General features: G+C 46.9%; 1 protein-coding gene across 3 annotated transcripts; it reads left to right on the forward strand.

Annotated features, from left to right (window-relative positions):
• The first annotated feature begins 1,776 nt into the window (after window positions 1-1,776).
• Window positions 1,777-20,429, forward strand: DIO1 (iodothyronine deiodinase 1). 3 transcript variants are annotated; one of them, XM_055403599.2, is made up of 4 exons: window positions 1,777-2,113; window positions 13,707-13,850; window positions 17,918-18,117; window positions 20,361-20,429. In XM_055403599.2, exons 1-4 carry the CDS (start codon window positions 1,777-1,779, stop codon window positions 20,427-20,429), a joined length of 750 nt encoding a protein of 249 aa, XP_055259574.1. The 3 variants fall into 3 exon arrangements, with proteins under 3 accessions (XP_055259574.1, XP_088690976.1, XP_088690975.1); XM_088834850.1 differs by having other exon boundaries at window positions 1,777-1,921; XM_088834849.1 differs by lacking the exon at window positions 13,707-13,850.
• The last annotated feature ends 1,806 nt before the right edge of the window (window positions 20,430-22,235 follow it).

A 22,235-nucleotide genomic window follows, 5' to 3' on the forward strand; every position in this document is an offset into this window, starting at 1 on the left:
GAACTCTAATGTAAGCTATGGACTTTGGGTGAAAAGGGTTTGTTGATATAGGTTCATCCATGCACCAGGGCTTCCCTGGTGGCTCAGAGGTTAAAGCGTCTGCCTCCAATGAGGGAGACCCAGGTTCGATCCCTGGGTCGGGAAGATCCCCTGGAGAAGGAAACGGTAACCCACTCCAGTATTCTTGCCTGGAGAATCCCATGGACGGAGAAGCCTGGGAGGCTACAGTCCACGGGGTCACATAGCGTCGGACACGACTGAGCGACGAAACGGAACAGAAACGGATGCACCAGATGGACCACTCTGGGGGGATATGGCTATTGCAGAAGGCTGTGAATGTGTGGGAGCAGGAGGTTCTATGGGAGCTCACTGTCCTTTCTGTTTACTATAACTGTGAATCTAATACTGCTCCCCAAACAGCCCATTTAAAACAAACAACAATAAGGAAAAACAGCTGACAGCAGAGATAAAGATTGCTTTGTACCTGGCAAACTGCTGTATACACAGGAGAGTTATCATGGCTTGAAGAGGCAAGTGTTTGCACTTTGTGGGCACAGCATGTGGTATTTGCACTGAGACGTTCAGAAAGAAAACATCTTTTGGAGCCGGTTTTTCTTTCTCTAAATAAAGTTAGTGGGCTGCTGGCCAAGGTTGACACCTTTTTGAAGGTGACAACCACTTTCATGTTGTTCTCCCTTCTATCCTAACACATAGGTACGTAAATGCCTCAGGAGGCGTAAACTTAAGCTTTGTGAATTAACTCCTTAGAGATTACTAACAGCAGCATGGACCCGAGGCCACTGCCCTTCGCTGGGTCTCAGTTTCCCCACTTAAAAAAGAAAGTGGTTTCAGATGTTTTCTAAAACACTTCACAGTTCTGAGCTTCTGTGATTCTTCTCTCTTTCTCGCATGAGCCATGCACTCTCTGGCTTGAAGTTCTCTGGATGCGTGGTTCTTTCCACCAGGACCACTCACCCCACTGGGCTGGTTTACTGCTTGCTCTTCTGTCTTTCTGGTTTCAGCACAGACATCGCTTGCTTGGGGAATTCCTCTTGACCTCTCTAAACAGAATTAGCTGCCCCCTCTCCATGCTCCCAGTGCCCCAGTTAACCTTCCTCTCTGTACGTAATACACGGAGGATACTTTTCTGTCCCCTTGATCCTTCTCCGCTCTACACCACACCCAGCCGAGAACAGCATTGTATTTATAACCCTTCCCTCAGTGCTGAGGGAAGGAGCAGGCCCGGGTTTCCTTGGGGATGTCCCCAGCTCAGTCTCTACCTGGAGAGCTTCCAGACCCAAACCCTCTGGGGAGGGCTATGCCTCCAGAAACTCACAACCACTAGCTAGAAGCTGTGAAAACATCCTTCAACAGTAAAAAGGACAATTTGCATTATTAAACAAATAATTAACAGTAGAACTTACTGCAACAGAGCCTTTCTAAAGAACCACAGAGTCCCTTTAAGTGTGCCAGTTTAAAGCTTTTGTTTTTTAACTTTATCAGAAGAAGAATTTAGGACCTGAAATCTTCCAATCCAGGTATCTCTCAAATGTTAAGTAAGGCAAAAAGTCTGAAATGGTCATTAGAACAGACCTTTAGCCCTTGGCTTGAAATTTTCCATTCTATTGACCGGAAGGCAAACCCGTTCTGTCCCGGCACCTTCCTCCTGTCTGGGTTGGCTGCCACCATCCATCACCTTTGTGCAGCTCCGCCCTGTATGGCCGGGAGGTTTCCTCTCTGTCCACTGGCCTCAGAGCCACCTCTGGCTGTGTTATGATGGGGCTGCCCCCGCCAGGGCTATGGCTGAAGAGGCTCTGGGTCCTCTTTCAGGTGGCCCTGCATGTGGCCATAGGCAAAGTGTTCCTGATGCTCTTTCCCAGGAGGGTCAAGCAGAACATCCTGGCCATGGGCGAGAAGACTGGCATGACCAGGAACCCACACTTCTCCCATGAAAACTGGATCCCTACCTTCTTCAGTGCCCAGTACTTCTGGTTTATCCTGAAGGTCCGTTGGCAGCGACTGGAGGACATGACTGCACAAGGGGGTCTGGCCCCAAACTGCCCTGTAGTCCACCTGTCAGGAGAGAGGTGCAGCATCTGGGACTTCATGCAAGGTCAGGCGGCTGGTCCAAGCTTGCCAGGCGCTTGGATGGGGGCGTTTGAGGGCGGTGGGCAGGTGGGATGGAAAGCCTGAATGCCACTACTCCAGCTGCTCCTTTTCTGGCTTCTTGTCCTCTTCCCAGTTCCTGAAAACAAGGACTTCTCCTGGGTTCTGTTCTTCTAAGTGACATCACCACCTTCCCAGGCAATCAAATGGCAAACCAGTCACACTAGCCATCAGCTCCTTGAGCACTGCTCTTCCTGCACAGTTGCCCTGCCTGGGATGTCTTCACCATCCCCTCCCACCTCCCTGCCCCCATTGGGTCCACTCTGGTTCATCCTTCAGACTCCTGCTCAATGACACCCCCTGATCCTGGTCCCCTGATCTCAGTCAATCCCCTCTTCTATGCTTCATATCCTAAACTTCTCTTTACACACCTGTCATGGTTTATAATTATTCATATGTGTGGGTGTTTGATTGTTGTCTGTCCTCTTCACTAGCCTGCAAACTCTATGCAAGTGAAGGCTGTGCTCTAACCCACTGTTGGGTCCCCCTGGCTGCTGTTGGCTCATGGTAGTTGCCCAGTAAATATTTGTTGAAGATCTCAGTCTCTCCCTCTCCCAGACAAACCAGCTCTATCTATTTGGGTTCTTAAAGGCCTCTCTGGTCAGGTTTCTCTTTTGTCCTCATAGCTGCTCTTCCTGTCAGGTCTTCCTCCTCCCCATCTTGCCCTCTCTTCCCACCTAACTTGAGGATGGTCACCAGATGACCCTTCCACAAACATATCCCTTGCTGACTGGTACCCCAGCTCACCAATCTTCAGCAGCCCCATCTGCATCCGGGATGAAGCCCAGGCTCAGCCTTGTTCTCCATGTCCTCTCTGGACTGACTCCAGTTTTTCTTCCTAACTTCACCTGCAGGCTTCCCCTCAGCACACTGCCTCCAGATGAACTGCTGGTTCTCGTACACCCCTGTGCTTTCCCTTCTCTGTCTTTGCTCATGCCCTTCCCCTCCATCGCCACCATTCCTCATCAGCAGGGTCCTGCTCCCAGGCTTCCCCTGTGACACCAGCTCAGATCCCTACAGCTCTCCCGCTCACCCTCCCTTCTGAACTCCTGGATCTCTGCCTGTACCTCTCCTGGGCACTGATCCTTCCTACCCAGCACTTGGCTGCCCAAGCACAAGTGTTATCCTCCTGCCCAGGCGGGGGCACCTTGGGACACGGCTGGGGAAATGCCAGGGCATGAACACAGCAAACAGAGGAAAGTCCCTGAGGTTATTGACTAATCTAGTATTTTTCAAAGTGTGTTCTTTGGAAACCAAATCCCATAGATATACTTTACTAGATAATGTTCCCTGGTCAAAATAGTTTCGGAAATCCTGCATACTATACTCTCCTCTGGGCTTCCCTGGTAGCTCAGCTGGTAAAGAATCTGCCTGCAACGCAGGAGATCCCAGTTCAATTCCTGGGTCCAGAAGATCCCCTGGAGAAGGGATAGGCTACCCACTCCAGTATTCTTGGGTTTCCCAGGTGGCTCAGATGGTAAAGAATCCGCCTGCAATTTGGGAGACCTGGGTTTGATCCCTGGGTTGGGAAGATCCCCTGGAGAAGGGAATGGCAACCTACTCCAGTATTCTTGCCTGAAGAACCCCCATGGACAAAGGAGTCTAGCAGGCTACAGTCCATGTGGTAGCAAAGAGTCAGGCACGACTGAGCGACTAAGCACAATACATCCTCTCCTCCTGGAAATTCATCATGTGCCTGAACATAAGAGTCTCTGAGAGGACCTGAAGCTTAAAAAAAAAAAAAAACTTGAAAAACTTTAACACAGCACTGGCTGATTTTCCTAACACACACATACAATTTCTCACTCTCCACCAGAGGGATATCCTATCATCGTCATATTAGTTCCAAAGAACACACTCTGGGAGATGTTGACCTGATCCAGTGCTCTCATTTTAAAAGGGAAATGGAGGAAACTGAGAGCAAAGGTGACAGAGCCAGTGAGTGACCAAGTCAGACCCAGGATCCGGGCTTCTTCATCCTGTTTTTCCAGTGTACCTCAACAGACATTCATGAGCACCTCCCTTGAGCTAGATCCTCAGCTAGACGCCAGGGTCTATTCAGAGCTAGGTAAGAGCTTGCTCTTCTGTTTGAGGAATGTATGGTTTCATGGTACAGACAGAAGTAATAACAAATCCATACAGTTCCATGAGGCTGAGGGGAGGCTATAAAGGTATGAACTTCACCTGCAGGGCTTGGAAGGTTTCCTGGAGGAGCTGGTGTTGGAGTTAAGCCTTGATGAATAAGTAAGATTTCGGTATCTTGAAAAGGGAAGAGTGTTTCAATTAGAGGGAAGGGTAAGAGTTTTTTTGCACATGATCTTAAACTGTAGTGCAGAAATGACCTTGGTTTATTCAGCAAGCATTCGCTAAGTGACCACTGATGATAAGAGCAGTGAGAATCAGCTCATGTTTACTGTGAGTCTACCTCATGCCAACTCCTGTGATAGAACCATGCCAATTTGCTGACTATTGATGGTCTAGTGATCAGCTCCATGAAAGCCAACGTGCCTCATGGCCAGTTCACAGCATTTACTTGCTTATTTTAACTGCTTACTTTCCAGTGGGCCAGTGTACATTTTATTTTTAAAAATATTTATTTATTTGGCTGCACCAGTCTTTGTTGCCGCATGCACATGCTTTAGTTGAGGCACGTGCAATCTAGTTTCCTGACTAGGGATCAAACCCAGGTCCCCTGCATTGGGAGTGCAGTCTTAGCCACTGAATCACCAGAAAGTCCTCAGTGTACCTTTTCAATACTGTTCTATTTGTCTCTGCTCCCTGCTGCTGCACCTGAAATTGATGGTGGAGAGAGGAGTCTGAGCAATGAAAAAAAACTTTTATAAAGTAGAATTTCAGCACATTGGTCCAGAGTCCCCTCAAGTAATAGGTACTGATGATGCAGAAATCAACACAACTGGAAGATCCTGTTACTCAAGGAAGAAGATGATGGAGGGGGAGAGGGAACCAAGGAGTTCAGGAAGGAGTAGGGTCAGGTGGGAAGATGGTCAGGGGAGGGCTTCCTGGAGAAGAGAATGGTGAGCTGATGGTGTAAGGACTGAAGCCTCGAGATGGGTGAGGAAGAGGAGAGTGGCGAACAGAGCAGGGTGGGGGAGCGGCAGTAGAGGTCTGATACGCGGAGGGGCGTCAGTCAGCTGGTAGACCTAGGGTGTGAGACATGAAGGAGGAGGCTGGAGATGTCATCAGGGATCAGAGCTTGTGGGGCCTCTGTGTCTTAGCAAAGAGGGTAGCCTCTACTCTGAATGTATTGGTGAGTTCTTAGAAGGATCTTCAAGCAGAGTTAACATGATCAGTTCTGCTTATTAGAAAGACATTCTGTGTTGATGTTTGGCAGAAACCACACAATTCTGTAAAGCAATTATCCTTCGATTAAAAAATAAATTAAAAATTTCAAAAGAAAAAAATAAAAAAGACAGTCTGTAAGAGCTTTGGAAACCCATCAGTCCACTAAAAAGCTCTGCTGTATGCTTTAGGTATAAATCCAAACTCATTTTGGAGCCCCAGACTGGAAGGTCTGGAAGACTCTTTATAGATCATCTAAAGCAACCCTTTCATTTTTTCAGATGCAAAGGCCCAGAGAGGTAAAGGACTTGCTCAGAGTCACACAGAGAGTTCTTGTAGAGTCTGAACAAGAACTTGAGACTTCTGACTTTCAGCTGGTGTGCTTCCTAATGTTGGATAAAAAACCAGAAGCTCAGAGAAACTCTCAGCTGCCTCTTATCCTCTGCAGGTACATGCACCTGCACACACAAGACATACACACACCACGCAACACTGATAACTGGCATGTTGGGGTAGAAGGCAAATCTGGATGATCGCTTTTCTTGGAACCTGGACATTAATCTGTTACTCCCCGTTTAAAATCTTCTAAAATCTCTCCAAGTATACTTATAAGGGGTCATCTAGTAACTATAAATGGGCTGGTTTTCTCTGCTAAGAGAGCCTGGTGTGGGGATTAATTTACTGGTTTGGGGGCTTGAGTCTAGTGCTACCACAGAGCCGTTTCCCCACTTATACAAACAAGCTGGACATGACAGTCAGTCCTTGCTTGATGTTCTTGAACTGGTGTCCTCTGCACTGTGGCCTGTGGATATGGGCAGGGTGCCAGTCCCCAGTACGGCCACCCCCTCACCTCCATCCATTTTCTGTCTGCTATCAGAAAAGCAGGGAGCTAAGTTTCAACTTTGCCCTCAATACTGATCACTGTACCCAGCCATACTATAAATAATTAAACAAATGACTGTGTTTTTTCACGTCCTAATCAGTGGATGTTGAAATTTTTTATCCCATTAAAAACAAATTTCCAGACAGCTCATATTTGGCTCTGGGCCTGACCTTAAATCTCCTCAGTTCTTATCTGAAGGGTGACTCCCTGGGGTCATTGGAGGCCAGTAGCTAGCCACTTGGCTATGACTGGCCTCTGAGCCTCCCCTGCTGTGACCTGAGCAAACTTGTCACATGGGGTGAGGAGGCAACCAGCTGAGGCCCTCCCAGTGCCTCCTAGGGCCTCCTGTGAGGTCATCTGCAAGGCAAGGATGACAAGAACTTTGTATCTCCAGTGGAACGGGCCTGCTTTCTCCTTAAGTACTGAAAAATGAGGAATATATAAGCAATCATGTTTCTCCTTTTCCTTGGCCATCTGGAAACTCAGAGTCAAATATTAGCTCAGTTACAATGAATGCATGGGCTTTCCAGGTGGCTCAGTAGTAAAGAATTCATCTGCCAATGCAGGAGATTCTAGTTCAATCCCTGGGTCAGGAAGATTCCTTGCAGAAGGAAATAGCAACCCGTTGCAGTATCCTTGCCTGGGAAATCACATGGACAGAGGAGCCTGGCGGACTATAGTCCATGGGGTTGCAAAGAGTCAGCCACGACATAGCACAGAAGCAGCAGTACAACAAATGCATGTTTTCAAATTTTTTTATTTAATATTTTATTATATGTGTCAGTTCAGTTCAGTCGCTCAGTCGTGTCCGACTCTTTGCGACCCCATGAATCACAGCACGCCAGGCCTCCCTGTCCATCACCAACTCCCGGAGTTCACTCAAACTCATGTCCATTGAGTCGGTGATGCCATCCAGCCATCTCATTCTCTGTTGTCCCCGTCTCCTCCCACCCCCAATCCCTCCCAGCATCAGACTCTTTTCCAGTGAGTCAACTTGTCGCATGAGGTGGCCAAAGTATTGGAGTTTCAGCTTTAGCATCAGTCCTTCCAATGAACACCCAGGATCGATCTCCTTTAGAATGTGGTTGGATCTCCTTGCAGTGTAAGTTGCTTTAAATCCTTTGTGGAACAAGTTAAAGAAATAACTAACCAAAGAAACCACAAGCAAGTTAAAGTGTCCTCCACTCCCTATCCATCAACAAGTCCCATCAGTTCTACATTTTCCTCTTCCCCCTGCACACATATACTAGCCTGGACTCCCATTAACTCCCTTGTGGATTTCCCCAACTACCCCTAACTGCTTCTGCCCCTCTTCTGTTCTCACTCTCAATCCTTTCTCCACTGAGCAGCCAGGCACATTTTAAAGGGTCAACCGATCATTTTCCATTTCATAGTTTACAGTAGCAATCAGAATTTTGGCTTGTAAGCAACAGAAACTCACTCGGGTTTTCTTGGTCACACACATTTCCACATGTATAAATGCCAAGTGTGTTAGAAAAATGTTGCATTTTCCCCAGAATCAATCACAGCAGGAGCACTGGGCCTGAACAATCTTTTAGTTTCAGCAGTTGGACCTGGAAGCTGCGGACACTGGGTTTGCCATGGGAAATCCCTCTCCACTGTAGGGAATTCACCATCCCCTTGGGGCTCTACCACTGGGGCGTGGATGGGTTCTACCATCTCAATCACTCCAGAATCAAAGAACTATGTGGGAGGGTCCAATCAGCCCAGTCTGTGCCCTGGCTGCTGGTAGGGAGAATGGACCTGGCCCGTCTCTCTTCCATAGATCAAGGCTGGGCACAATCCCCTATCAATAGTACAAAAAATAGGGAATCCCAAGCAGGAAGGAGGGCTACAGGCTGGGCAGCCAAAATTGCAACAAATGTCCACCATCCTTGCTTTATCTCCATGATGTCCCCTTGGACCTGGAAGAAAATCCAAATTCTATGCCACGGCATAGAAGAGCCTGCCTGCTTTGGCCCTACCTACCTCTCTGGTCACATCTATCATTGCCCTTGGCCTGGTTCCAATCACAGTGGCCTTGTAGATCTTTCAATACACCAAGTTCTGTCCCTCTTGGCCCTTTGGACTTGGTGCCCCGTTGCCTGGAATGACCCTCTTCTCCCTTTGCCCATGGTTGGCTCTTTCCTATTTCTCAGAGTAAATTGCATCTCCTCAGAGGCCTCCCCTGACCCACCAATGTCAAGTCATTCCTTTATAGTCTCTTTTCTGACACTTATCACAACTTGAAATGACTTCTCTTATGCATTTTCTTGTTTCCTGCCTGTCTCCCCATTAAACAGATCTTCAGTTGCACAGGGGCCTCCCTGGTAGCTCAGATGGTAAAGAATCTGCCTGCAATGCAGGAGACCTAGGTTCGATCCCTGGATCGGGAAGATCCCCTGGAGAAGGAAATGATAGCCTACTCCAGTATTCTTGCCTGGAGAATTCCATGGACAGAGGAGCCTGGTGGGCTACAGTCCATGGGGTCGCTAAGAGTCTGACACTTCTGAGCGACTAACACTTTCACATTCTAATTGCACACAGGCAGAGACCTGCTGTTTCTGCTCTGTGCTGAATCCCCAGCTGTGGTGGAGAACTGTGCACCTTATTAGCACTGAATGAATGCTTGTATTGCGATGAGGGTACTCAGTGTTGGGGATGTGAGGAAGAATGAGGAACAGGCCCTGCCCTCGGGGCAGTGAGTAGCCTGTGGGAAGCAGACACTTAACCTGGCCATGTCATGGTGTAGGACCTGCTGGAGGAGTTACAGAAGGCTCCCACCCAGGGCTGTCTTCCTGGGTATGGAACCAGTGAATCACGAAGTGTGCTTATTAAAAAGGGGCTGAGTGCTCTATGGAAGGACTGATGCTGCAGCTGAAACTCCAATACTTTGGCCACCTGATGTGAAGAGCTGACTCATTTGAAAAGACCCTGATGCTGGGAAAGATTGAGGGCAGGAGAAGGGGACGACAGAGGATGAGATGGTTGGATGGCATCACCGACTCGATGGACATGGTTTTCGGTGGATTCCGGGAGTTGGTGATGGACAGTTGGCCTGGCGTTCCGCGGTTCATGGGGTCGCAAAGAGTCGGACACGACTGAGCGACTGAACTGAGCGCTTTGCCAGAACTGTCTTGAAATTCTTGGCTGGCATGCGGGGATGACCCAGAGGGAGGATAAAGGGAGGAGGGAGGTGGGAGGGGGGTTCAGGAGGGGGAACTTATGTAAACCCGGGGCAAATTCATATCAATGTATGGCAAAACCAACCAATATAATATTGTAAAATAATTTGCCTCCAATAAAAAATAAATTAACTACAAAAAAAAAAAAATATATGTATTTGTAAGAGAAGACTTTTTGGACAATTGGACATGCCTCAGGGACTTGGAGCCTTGGCTCACACAGGTTCCTGTTTCCTACAGCTTCCCTCCTCCCTCTCCCCGACCCCTAATAGTTCTCCCAGGACCACTCCTCTACTCCCAGGGCCCCAGCCTATCCAACCTCCTTGCTCCCACCCAGTGGCTGCTGCCACCTTCAGGCCCAGAGACTGTCTGGACCCAGGAATAGGAAAGGTTAGGGTCAGGTGTGGGCATCCTGCAGTGTCTCACAGGAGGGCATGGAGGTGGCCATCCCCAGCCTGAGTTGACAGTGCCACGAATCCATTTGGCAAGTGACTGGGGTGACTTAATGGGAGAAGGCTTTTGCCCCCACTCTTCCTCGAGGTATCAAGCATGTCCCTGCATGGAAGTTGCAATACCCTGTGGGTTTGGGAGATGGTAGGTGGGAAGATGACATGTCTGGCTCAGTTTCTGTGCTCCTGGCCAGGGCATGGTATATTGGTCTGGGGGCTGGAGGGAAAGGAAAGCTGGTAGCCAGCAGCCATAAATACACACACATGTATGCAGAGTTTGGGGCCTCCTGGGTGACTGTGAGACTCTACATTCACCCTATGAATATCTCTGTGCCCAGGGGAACCTGATATTAAATAGCAGCTAAAAAAGCAGCTTGCCAGGGCAAGAGAGATATGTACCAGAAAACCATATTTTAATATATTTATTGGCACTTGTCCCCACTTTTTGAATGAAAGGCCTTGAGTTTTCATTTTGCCCTGGCCCAGCCAGTTACGTGACAAATCCCCACATTTTACTCCTCTTTCTGGAGCCTTCTCCACTGTTCCCACTTAACAGCTCAGAGAGGAGATGAGAGCTTACACTTATTCAGTTCAGTTCAGTTCAGTCGCTCAGTCATGTCTGACTCTTGGCGAGTCAGACATGAACTGCAGCATGCCAGGCCTCCCTGTCCATCACCAACTCCAGGACTTCACCCAAACCCATATCCATCCAGTTGGTGATGCCATCCAACCATCTCATCCTCTGTCATCCCCTTCTCCTCCTGCCTCCAATCCCTCCCAGCATCAGAGTCTTTTCAAATGAGTCAGCTCTTTGCATCTGGTGGCCAAAGTATTGGAGTTTCAGCTTCAACATCAGTCTTTCCAATGAATAGTCAGGGTTGATCTCCTTTAGGATGGACTGGTTGGATCTTCTTGCAGTCCAAGGGACTCTCAAGAGTCTTCTCCAACACCACAGTTCAAAAGCATCAATTCTTTTGCGCTCAGCTTTCTTTATAGTCCAGCTCTCACATCCATACATGACCACTGGAAAAACCATAGCCTTGACTAGACGGACTTTTGTTGGCAAAGTAATGTCTCTGCTTTTTAAAATGATATCTAGGAAGGTCATAACTTTCCTTCCAAGGAGTAAGCGTCTTTTAATTTCATGGCTGCAATCAGCATCCGCAGTGATTTTGGAGCCCAAAAAAATAAAGTCTGACACTGTTTCCACTGTTTCCCCATCTATTTCCCATGAAGTGATGGGACCAGATGCCATGATCTTAGTTTTCTGAATGTTGAGGTTTAAGCCAACTTTTTCACTCTCCTCTTTCACCTTCATCAAGAGGCTTTTGAGTTCCTCTTCACTTTCTGCCATAAGGTGGTGTCATCTGCATATCTGAGGTTATTGATATTTCTCCCAGCAATCTTGATTCCAGCTTGTGCTTCTTCCAGCCCAGCGTTCCTCATGATGTACTCTGCATATAAGTTAAATAAGCAGGGTGACAATATACAACCTTGACGTACTCCTTTTCCTATTTGGAACCAGTCTGTTGTTTCATGTCCAGTTCTAATTGTTGCTTCCTGACCTGCATACAGGTTTCTCAAGAGGCAGGTCAGGTGGTCTGGTATTCCCATCTCAGAATTTTCCACAGTTTATTTTATTTTTTTAGTTTTACCAGTTTATTGCTACCAACCCATCTCCCTCCACCCTCATGCACACATGCTCAGTCATGTAACCCCATGGAATGCAGCCTGCCAGGCTCCTCTGTCCGTTGACTTTTCCAGGCAAGAATACTGGAGTGGGTTGCCATTTCCTTCTCTGGGTAGAATTTTTCCACAGTTTATTGTGATCCACTCAGTCAAAAACTTTGGCATAGTCAATAAAGCAGAAATAGATGTTTTTCTGGAACTCTCCTGCTTTTTCGATGATCCAGCGGATGTTGACAATTTTATCTCTGGTTCCTCTGCCTTCTATAAAACCAGCTTGAACATCTGGAAGTTCACGGTTCATGTATTGCTGAAGGCTGGCTTGGAGAATTTTAAGCATTATTTTACTAGCATGTGAGATGAGTGGAATTGTGTGGTAGTTTGAGCAATATTACACTTATTGGGTTAAGTTCCTGTGGTTGTGTGGGTGATGAGGACATTAGGTAAGAGTTAGACAGGGAAGGCAGCATTGATTGACCTCTGGTGGGTGCTTCCCTCTGGGTTAGACATTTAACTTACCTTAATTTATTTGATCATCACACCAACTCAATAATAATAGATGATGATTGTTCCTAATATCGGAGAAGGCAATGGCAAGCCACTCCAGTACTCTTGCCTGGAAAATCCCATGGATGGAGGAGCCTGGTAGGCTGCAGTCCGTGGGATCGCTAAGGGTCGGACACAACTGAGCGACTTCACTTTCACTTTTCATTTTCACACATTGGAGAAGGAAATGGCAACCCACTCCAATGTTCCTGCCTGGAGAATCCCAGGGACGGGGGAGCCTGGTGGGCTGCCGTCTATGGGGTTGCACAGAGTTGGACATGACTGAAGTGACTTAGCAGCAGCAGTTCCTAATATATGTATGGAAACTGAGGTCAGGAAGTTAGATTTCTCCCAGACACACTGATGGTAAGTACTAATAAGTGCTCTGATTTCAAAGATTTTGCTCTTTCCTAGCCACACTATTTTGTATGTTTTGCAAATCAGGTTCTAGCCTTAACTCTTTTTCAAACTAGTTGTATGACCTTGAAGAAAAAATATCACCTGTGGATATTAGTATCTTCATCTATCAAGTCAGAGTTGACTTGAGTCCTGAGAGACTACTAAGAAAATAAGCTGGGTTTGAAGTGCTGTTGCTAAGAAGGGTTTCTCCGCATTAATTGGACTGTTAAAGGGTCGGGGTTATTTTATTCATTCTAGTACATGAGTTTGAGTGAACTCTGGGAGTTGGTGATGGACAGGGAGCGTGCTGTGATTCATGGGGTCGCAAAGAATCGGACACGACTGAGCGACTGAACTGAACTGAAGCAGCAGTATGGAGAAGGCAATGGCAACCCACTCCAGAACTCTTGCCTAGAAAATCTCATGGATGGAGGAGCCTGGTAGGCTGCAGTCCATGGGGTCGCAAAGAGACGGACACGACTGAGCGACTGAACTGAACTGAACTAACTATGGGTAGGCACCATTCTAAGCCTTTATCTGCTTTAACTTACCTAATCCTTAGACCAATCCTATCAGGTAAGTATTGTTATTATGTCCATTTGTGGGTGAGGAAACTGAGGTACTTTGAATAGAAAGAGCACCAGATTGAGAGTCCAGAAGCCAGAATGTTGGGTTTAACGCCATCATTGACCTGCTGTGTGACATGGAACAAGCCTATAAGCCAGAGGGTAAAAAATCACCCACCTTGCAGTACACTAATCACATCAAGAAGAGAACAGATGGTTGCCTGCCTCGTCACTGCATGAAAGGGACTCTTTTTGTCATTATTTACTTCCCAGTGAGTGCAGGTGATCCACTGAGACTGCGTGATAGAATCCCTTCATTCTGGAGAGGAGTCAACTGGCTCTAGCCTCTGCTAAATCATGTGTTGTAAGCTTCTGCCCACCCACCCTCCCGGCACTGTGCCCTGTCTCCATCTTAGAGAGGAAATAAAGGTAACAATGAAAGCAGTGCTTTTTCATTGAAAGATGGTGCTTGCAAAAGAAATGCTATGTGTCAGTTATTGGTTGATGATGTTTCTATTTGTTTTAGGCAACAGACCATTGGTGCTGAATTTTGGAAGTTGCACCTGACCTTCATTTATTTTCAAATTTGACCAATTCAAGAGACTTATTGAAGATTTTGGTTCCATAGCAGATTTCCTCATCATTTACATCGAAGAAGCACATGCATCAGGTAAAAAAAGATGTCCTTCCCCCTCCCCTTCCACTCATGGCTGGGGGTGGGAAGAAGAGGAAGAGAGAAGGAAAGAGTCACTATTTGTTGAGGACCTAACTCAGTCGCTGCTCCGTCTACCCCCTACTCGCTAACTCCAAAGTCTGTGCTCTCCACTAGTCACACAGAGCAGAAAACTGGAGTGCTTCTAACACTATGAGTGGGTAAGTCAGGGAATCAAGGGGAGGAGCTCATCTGAGCACAATCACAAGGAATTTAGACCTTGTGAAATGTCACGAGTGAAACGGCAGCTCTCTAGCAACATGTGAGATCCATCCTAAGGCTCTCCAAACTCCAGGGGAGCTTCTTTCTGGTTCATCTCCGTGCATGGTTCCCAAGCATTGCGAGCACCAGAAGCACCAGGGCTTGTGAAAGCAGACTGCTGGACCCCACCCCAGAGTTAGTGTTAAACCTGGGGTGGGGCCTAATAATTTACATTTCTAACCATCTCTGAGTGATGCTGAAGCTGTGGATTGGGGTACCAGACTTTGAGAACCCCTGCTCTGAGCTAGCTTTTAGCTGAGGCTGCAATCCTTGTTTCAGCTCCTAATAGGTGATGGCTCACCTTCATTATTTAATGGGAAATCTTATTCCTTTGCTGAACAGCTCTGTGAGAAAGTCCTGCCTTACCACAGACAGACATGTCCCTCCCTGAAATTTCTATAGCTTGGTCGAAGCCTCTTGAACTTTACAGGATAATCAGACACATCCCTGTCTTCCTGATTTTTATGGGAACTGAACCCAAGAGTTTAGCCCAAGCCTCAAACTCAGAGGTTGGAGAAGGCAAGAAGGCTCATGTGGCTGAGTGAAATGAGAATTATTTACTCACCCCATCACCCCACAAGACAATAGGCTGTTTCAATCATCTGTCACTCAGCACCTGGCAGAGTCCATATTATAGAGTCAGAGCTCAGTGAAAGTTGGGTGAATAAGTCAGCATTTAGACCAGTATTAGCCTTGCTGGCTTATCCATGTGTTTAGAGATTGTCATTAATTATCAGCAAAGCTACTCCATCAGCCCTTTCCCCAGAGTGGTCCCTAGATCCCTGGTGTCTGAGCCATTGTGGATTGCTTGTTGAAAATCATATTCCAGGGCCCACCCTAGGCCCATTGCATATTAATTTATATGCACCCAGAGGTTGAAGAACTGCTTTCAGCCTAACACTGTGCTCATTTAACTGGCAGCTTCTATCTTCATTGAAGACTTTGGGGCAATTAAAAATATTAGCATAGGGTAACAGTTACATTGAGGTTCATTAAACTGTTCTCTCTACTTCTATGTATATTTGAACATTTCCAAAATAAAATTCAAAACAAACAGCATAGGCAACAGTAGAGCAAAGTCAAAAACAGTGTGTTTCTTTGTTAAATGCCCTTTGGGAGAGCAGCAGCCATCAATGAAAGAAAAGAGAACTCGGGCACCTACAGGTGTCAGTGGTCTCCATGGCTGAGAGGAGGCGATGCCTTGATGTTCGCACAGTTGATGGTGGAAGCTCTGCCAAAGCTGATTTAACTCTGGGGGCAGTGCTGCTCAGTCTTTAAAGTGCACTCGAGTCACCTGGTAATCTTATTAAAATGCAGGTTCTGGATCACAGGGCAGCAGAAAGGGTGCCTGAGTCTCAGCACTTTAAGTCATGCCCCAAGGTAGTGTTGAGCCTGCTGGTCCAGGGACCACGCTTGGAGTAATAAGGTTGTAGAGAATCCAGCTTTAATCTCTAAAAGAACAAGTTGCAAAGTGCAACAAGAGCGGTTGGATCATCACAGAAATTTCCTGATAGCTGTCTCCTCCCCTGCTTTCTCCTGGAATCTGACTGAGCAGGTTTAATCCTTTCCTGGACCCAGGGCTGTCCATCTCAAGCCACTGAGGGAAAGGCTTCCTATTCCAGCCCTGACCAACACGGGTTTCTGTGCTGTGGACCCTCTGTGCTGTACCATTCCTAGTTCAAGCATTTCTTCTTTCTCCCCAACTCCTTCCCCAGGGTACTCACTCCATCAGTCAGAAGTAGGTAAGGCCTGAATCCCAGAACTAAAATGCACAGAGCCAGTGTCCACCAATCCTAGGAGGTCTGAACCAATCAGTTGACTTCCTTTTCCCCCACATACCACGTGTCTGTCCAGGTAAATTACAGGGACGCATGAGTTGTGGTAGGAAGATTGCCCTAGCTGCATCACATGCTGGCCCCGTGACCTGGACAGCTTACCTTCCATGCCCACTTCTGTGCCACTAAAATAGAATAATAGCACCTATCTCACAGAACAAGCCTTCTCATGTGGCACTAGTGGTTAAGAACCTGCCTGCCAATGCAGGAGACATAAGAGACACAGGTTCAGTCCCTGGGTAGGGAAGATCCCCTGGAGGAGGGCATGGCAACCTACTCCAGTATTCTTCCCTGGAGAATCCCATGGACAGAGGAGCCTGGCAGCCTACGGTCCATAGGTTCGCAAAGAGTCAGACATGACTGAGCATGTTCATACATGTCTCCCAGAATAACCCACTTAATAGAATTTACTGAGTACCTACTATGTGTCCAGCTCTGTGCTGGGCCAAGGGATACACAGAGATGAAAGGTACATGCAGTGCCTGTCTCTAAAGAACTCACAGTTAAAGGTGGGGAGGCGGGTCACCACTGCTTTCTGGGCCTCCACATCCCCAGCTGCTGGGTAGGGATGAGAAGGACATCCTGTGAAGCGCCAGGGAGCTAATGGATGGAAAAGACTGCCCGCCTAGACATGACACACATATAAGCTGGGGTTACTGTCATCAACAAAGTTTAGCTGTCTTGGGGCAGTTAATAAATACTTTAAACTGAGTCCAGGCTGTTGTAACTGGATGTGAATTTCTTCTGATCCTGGGTTTTCCTGGGGGAAGAGTACTTTGAGAGGACTTTGAAGCACAAGAAGGAGGAGCCAGTTCTGTAGGTCAACTTTAGCAGCTTACATCACCCTGGGAGGCAACTATTATAAATGCAGGCCCCATGGCTTCTGAAAGAACCCATACCACATTATCTGGGTTCCAATTTCCCCAGATATCGGGAAAGTAGAAGAGCAAGGCCAGTACCAGTTTATGGATATTTTTTCAACCTGTGGGCCCATTCACTAATGAGGACCAGCTCCTTTAAGTTGGCAGATGGGCATCTCGGCCAATGAAGCCAATTGAAAATCTCCTTCCCTTTAAAGCAGGGGTCCTCAACCTGTAGGATCTAATGCCTGATGATCTGAGGTGCAGCTGATGTAATAATAATAGAAATAAAGTACACAATTAATGTTATGCACTTGAATCATCCCAAAATCATCCCCCCACCCACCACCCAGTCCATGGAAAAACTGTCTTCCAAAAACCAGTCCCTAGTGCCAAAAATGTTGAGGGCCGCTGATTTAAAGTGAAGCAATCTTAAATAGATTTGGTTTGGGGGACATCGCCAGAGAAAAATAGCAGAATACTTGCGGTAGAGAATGAAAACTGAAAACAAAAAAAGAAAGAAAACTGGCTTCTTCTCTACTTGTCTGCTATTTTGGGGCAGTCAGGCAAGGTAAGTCAATGGTTTTTAAGCAGCTACAATGAACCAGGTAGAATACTGGGAATTCTACAGAATTATCTCAGGTAAGCCTTACAGCCAACTGAAATGTGGGTTCTATTAATTCATTTAGCAGATGGGAAAACTAAGAATTTAAAAAGATATAAAGAGCCTGCCCAATATCACACAGCTGAGTGTATCAAGGAAGGCTTCCTGGAGGAGATGGTATGACAGCAGTGGTTCTCAGCCAAGGGTAATTTTTGTCCCGCAGAGAGCATTTGGCAATGTCTGAGACATTTTTGGTTGTCACAAGCTGAAGGCAAGGTGACACTACTGACATCTAGTGTGTAGTGGCCAAAGGTGCTGCTTAACACCTTACAACACACAAGACAGCCCCACAACAGAGAATTATCCAGCCCAAATTGTCAGTAGCGCCAAAGTTGAGAAGTCCTCCATCTGGGACCCTCAGTTAAAAGTGGGGAGGTTTCTGACCTGCAGGTCTTTCTGTTACAGATGGCTGGGCTTTTAAGAACAACGTGGACATCAAGAATCACCGGAATCTCCAGGACCGCCTGCGGGCAGCCCACCTGCTGCTGGACAGGAGCCCCCAGTGCCCCGTGGTGGTGGACACAATGAAGAACGAGAGCAGCTCATGCTACGCAGCACTGCCAGAGCGGCTCTATGTGCTCCAGGAGGGCAGGATCCTGTACAAGGTGGGGACGTGTGGCAGGGGACCCAGGGAGGGCAGGGTAAGGGCATAGAGAGCACTGTGTTTCAAATCGCTGCCTGGTCATTTACCAGCCAGGTGACCACAGGCAAGTCCTTTCCCCTCTTGGAGCTTCAGTTTCTTCTTTTCTAAAATAGAGACATGGACCCCCACCTCACAGGGGATGAAGTAATGCACAAGAAAGGCCCTAGCATTTGGACTGGTGTTGCAGCTTCCCAGGTGCCTTCTGAATCCAGAAGACTGGCCCAGCCCTGGTTTGTTTTGAGAGACAATGTTTCCATTTCGTGAACAGTGCTCAGAGGAGAAAATGGACTTGCCTAAAGCCAAGTTGCACAAGGCTCCTATTTCAATTCTAAATCCTCTGGGATGGGATGGGAGTGGGAGGGTCTGAAGCTGCTAATCCCTGAGACAGGCCTGAACCTGGAAATGGGTGTAGAGGCTAGAAGACCATCTCCCCTGTAGTTTGGAGCGGGAAATGCTGAGGCAGGAACTGAGCCCAGTCTGCTTTTCCAGTGATCATGTACACCTTCAATGCTTCCAGCTTGGTGAGGGTGAAGGAAGGGAGCACAACTTCTGCTCCTGGGGGCATTGTGAGCCTCCCTTGTTGTGTGTTGTGCGGTGCTCAGTCACTCAGGCTTGTCTGACTCTCTGCAGGCCTGTGGACTGTAGCCCGCCAGGCTCCTCGGTCCATGGGATTTTCCAAGCAAGAATACTGGAGTGGGTTGCCATTTTCTTCTCCAGCAGATCTTCCTAACCTAGAGATCGAAATTGTGTCTCCTGTGGTTTCTGCGTTGGCAGGCAGATTCTTTACCACTAGTGCCACCTGGGAATCATTAGCCTGCCCTGAAAGAATAGAAATTAGGTTTTACATCTGCTGAAGGGATTCAAACCTGGGGGAGCATATGAAGCCCAGCTCTGGGGTGCTTCTCTGCCTGTGGGTCAGGCGGGCCTTACTCATGCCGGTGAAAGAAGCAACAACCTGCACATAAATTCTCAGAATGCTAAGGGTCACAGCACGAGGATTCGAGTCCTTCCTTTCCCGTCCCCTGTGACACACTACTGAGGTGGCCTGGTTGAGGCAAGCTGGGTACCGAGTCCCTGCCTGGGGTTAGGCCCTGTGCAAGTACTGGAAACACAAGCACAAGTTTAAAAGGAGACACAACTTACTTCAAAGTACTCACAATTGGAGGAGCAGGGAATAAGAAGGCATAAATAGAGTGTTACAGCTTCCTGGGTGCTGTGAGGCTCCAGGGCAGGGATCAGCAAAGCTGTTCTGCAAAGGGCCAGATAGGAAATATGACTCCATGGGGGCCAAATAATCCCCACTGAAATGCTTCAGTTTTGCTATTATGGCACAAAACCAGCATTGACAATATGTAAAGGAAAGGGTGTGAGACATCAGGATAGACTTGGCTCTCAGACGATAAATTTCCTGAACCCTGAAAAAGGGCAGGCTTTTCAGAGGAGGTGACACCTGCTTAGGATAAGGAGGCTGCCACGTGAACATGGTGAGTAAAAACCATTGCAAATACAGGAAGGAGAGACAGAGCACTGAGGTACGTTTGGGCAGGGTGTGGAGGGTTGGGCCATTTCCATTATAAAAGGCTCTTTCTGGACCAAGGAGTTCAGCCTACACCTGAGATCAAAGAGCCACTGAAGAGTTGTGAGCCAGGGAGAAGCACACATCCCATCTATACTTTAGAAAGATCATGGACTACTAGGTGAAGAATGGACTGGAGGAAACAAACACAACACCAAAAAGCAAATATACTCCAATTAAAACAGAAAAAGAACGGACTGAAGGGGCTGGGGTGGTAGTTGCCCAAACAGGAGATGAGGAGGCTGAACTGAGGCCGTGGGATTAGACAGGCAGAGGTGGTTTGATGCAGAGTGAGCGGAACTTGGTGTGAGAGGTGGCTGGTCTGAAGGTCCAGTTGTGGAAGAGAAGCTTATTTGTCTAGACCCCTTTCTCCTTTTGAAACTCTTCTCTTTACCTGCTCTGGTTTTCCTCCTGCTTCTTTGTCCAGTCTTCCCATTACATGTTGGTGCCATTCCACATGCTTTCCCTGGGTGCTCTCATCTATTGCATGGACATCTGCCCTTGACTGCACCATCCTGATGACTTCCACACAGATGTCACCAGCTCAGATCTCTCAGCTCAGCTCAGCTCCAGACCTACATATTCCCACAAGTTGGAAATCTGGAAATGCTGACTCATTTCTCTTGCAGGGTAAACCTGGTCCTTGGAACTATCATCCAGAGGAAGTTCGTGCTGTTCTGGAAAAGCTCCACAGTTAATCTGGACGGATTGCCCAGTTCTAGGTGCCCAACATGTGGGCCCCTTAAGGGTTGGTTTAACCCCCATCCCAGCTGACATTTACCTCTTGACCTGTGTTCCCAGTTGAATCATTAGTCTGGATTTTTCTGATCCAAGCAAACAATGGTTGCAATGAGAAAATGAAGCCACAAGTAAGCTGAGTATTAAAGAAGGTATAATTCTATACTGCTCCCACCTGGAGACCGGGTTCATTGCACAGCATTCTAAGAATGAGAGCAGGCACACTCTGCGTTTCCTTCTGAGTATCCAGCCACTCTAATATGGCATTCCTTAAATGAAGTAAATTCATTGTACCAAATTTGCCATTTAAAGAATTGATAATTTAAGACACTAAATTGGCTTTTAGAATTAAGCATGGGGAGAACTCCAGGTTTTCAAAGGAATTCAAAGAGAATGGGAGCAGACAGTACAGATGGTAATCCTTTTCTTGCCAAAACATTTAAAACAAAGGATAGTGGCAGTGATGGGTGAGTTTTCACAGTAATATATTTTCAGTTCTACAGTAGAAGAGGAGGGTGCTCACTTTACCATCTTTGAAAATATTTCATAGGCGTCTTGCTCTCTGTACCTGGGAATCTTCTTTTATTTTCAATTATAACAAATCACTTGGTGGGAGGCCTGGCTTCCTAAAACCACTATAACCTTGACCAAAATAGCCAACAAATACTACAGAGCTGTCATTCAGTTATACAGAAACGCATATCTGAAATCCTGTTTCTCTGATTTCTTCACAAGTCTCCTAAAAGGTCATTTGCGTTAGATTACCTCAGACTAATGGATAACCAATGGTATTGAGCTGTTTTAACTCTGCCTCTTTTCATATTTGTTCATGACGGCCACAGCCTAAAGTGCACACGGCTGTGACTTGATTTGAAAGAAAATGTTTTAAGATGCAGCAAGCTAACATAGAATGATTAAAAACTATCAGGCTATTCTGGATGGCTTCAGTGTGATCTTTACAATGTCTTTTCTAGCATGTGTCAGCTTGTTCTATTTTTTATTCTAGACCAATGTAATCTGATGAGCATATAATACCATATGCTGGAAGGCCCTCCTTTGGTGGGAAGAACACTCAGTCTCTATGTGTTACCTGTCTAACCTGGTTCTGTCTCATAAACTCCTTGCCAGAGAATGTCCACGTTGAAATCAAATTACCTTCACAACATGACATGATAGAAAAGACTTGGGAGGCATTTTTCTAACATGAAAACACATTTTTCTTGTCTCTGTCTTACCTGCCAAGGAACTTTTAAAAATAGTTGTTAATCGTTTACCAGGCACAGGCACTTTCAAATATGCGGTCTCATTTAATCTCTATACAGGTCAAAGAGATTATTAGACCCATTTTACAGATGAGGAAACCAAGGCTCAGAATTAAGTAATTTATGGAAGGCCTCAGACTCAGTAAGCAACAAGCTGAGATTTAAACCTCATCTCTAAGTTCAAACCAGAATCCCAGCTCTGCTCCCTGCTGGCTGTGTGATTTTGGTTAAAGCTGCTTTGGTATCTTGAACTACAAAACAGGGTATCAACAGTGACTGTCCTCCAGAGGACTCATGAGTAAACCACTCAGAACTGTGCCTGGCTTGGAGAAAATGCCAGGCTGCTCGAAATGTTGGCTATTATTGTTACCATCACTACTGCTCTACAACTGCCTCCTTGGGCTCCCTTTTTAGGTGCTGGGAGATGGAAAAAATACAGGATAGTAGAGACACTGAATGAAACTCTTCATCCTGCCAAAGCAACTGACCGATCCTGGCTTGAGT

This window comes from Moschus berezovskii, chromosome 4 (genome assembly GCF_049115385.1).
Source record: "Moschus berezovskii isolate FMDL1 chromosome 4, NW_MosBer_1.0, whole genome shotgun sequence".
Taxonomy (NCBI): domain Eukaryota; kingdom Metazoa; phylum Chordata; class Mammalia; order Artiodactyla; family Moschidae; genus Moschus; species Moschus berezovskii.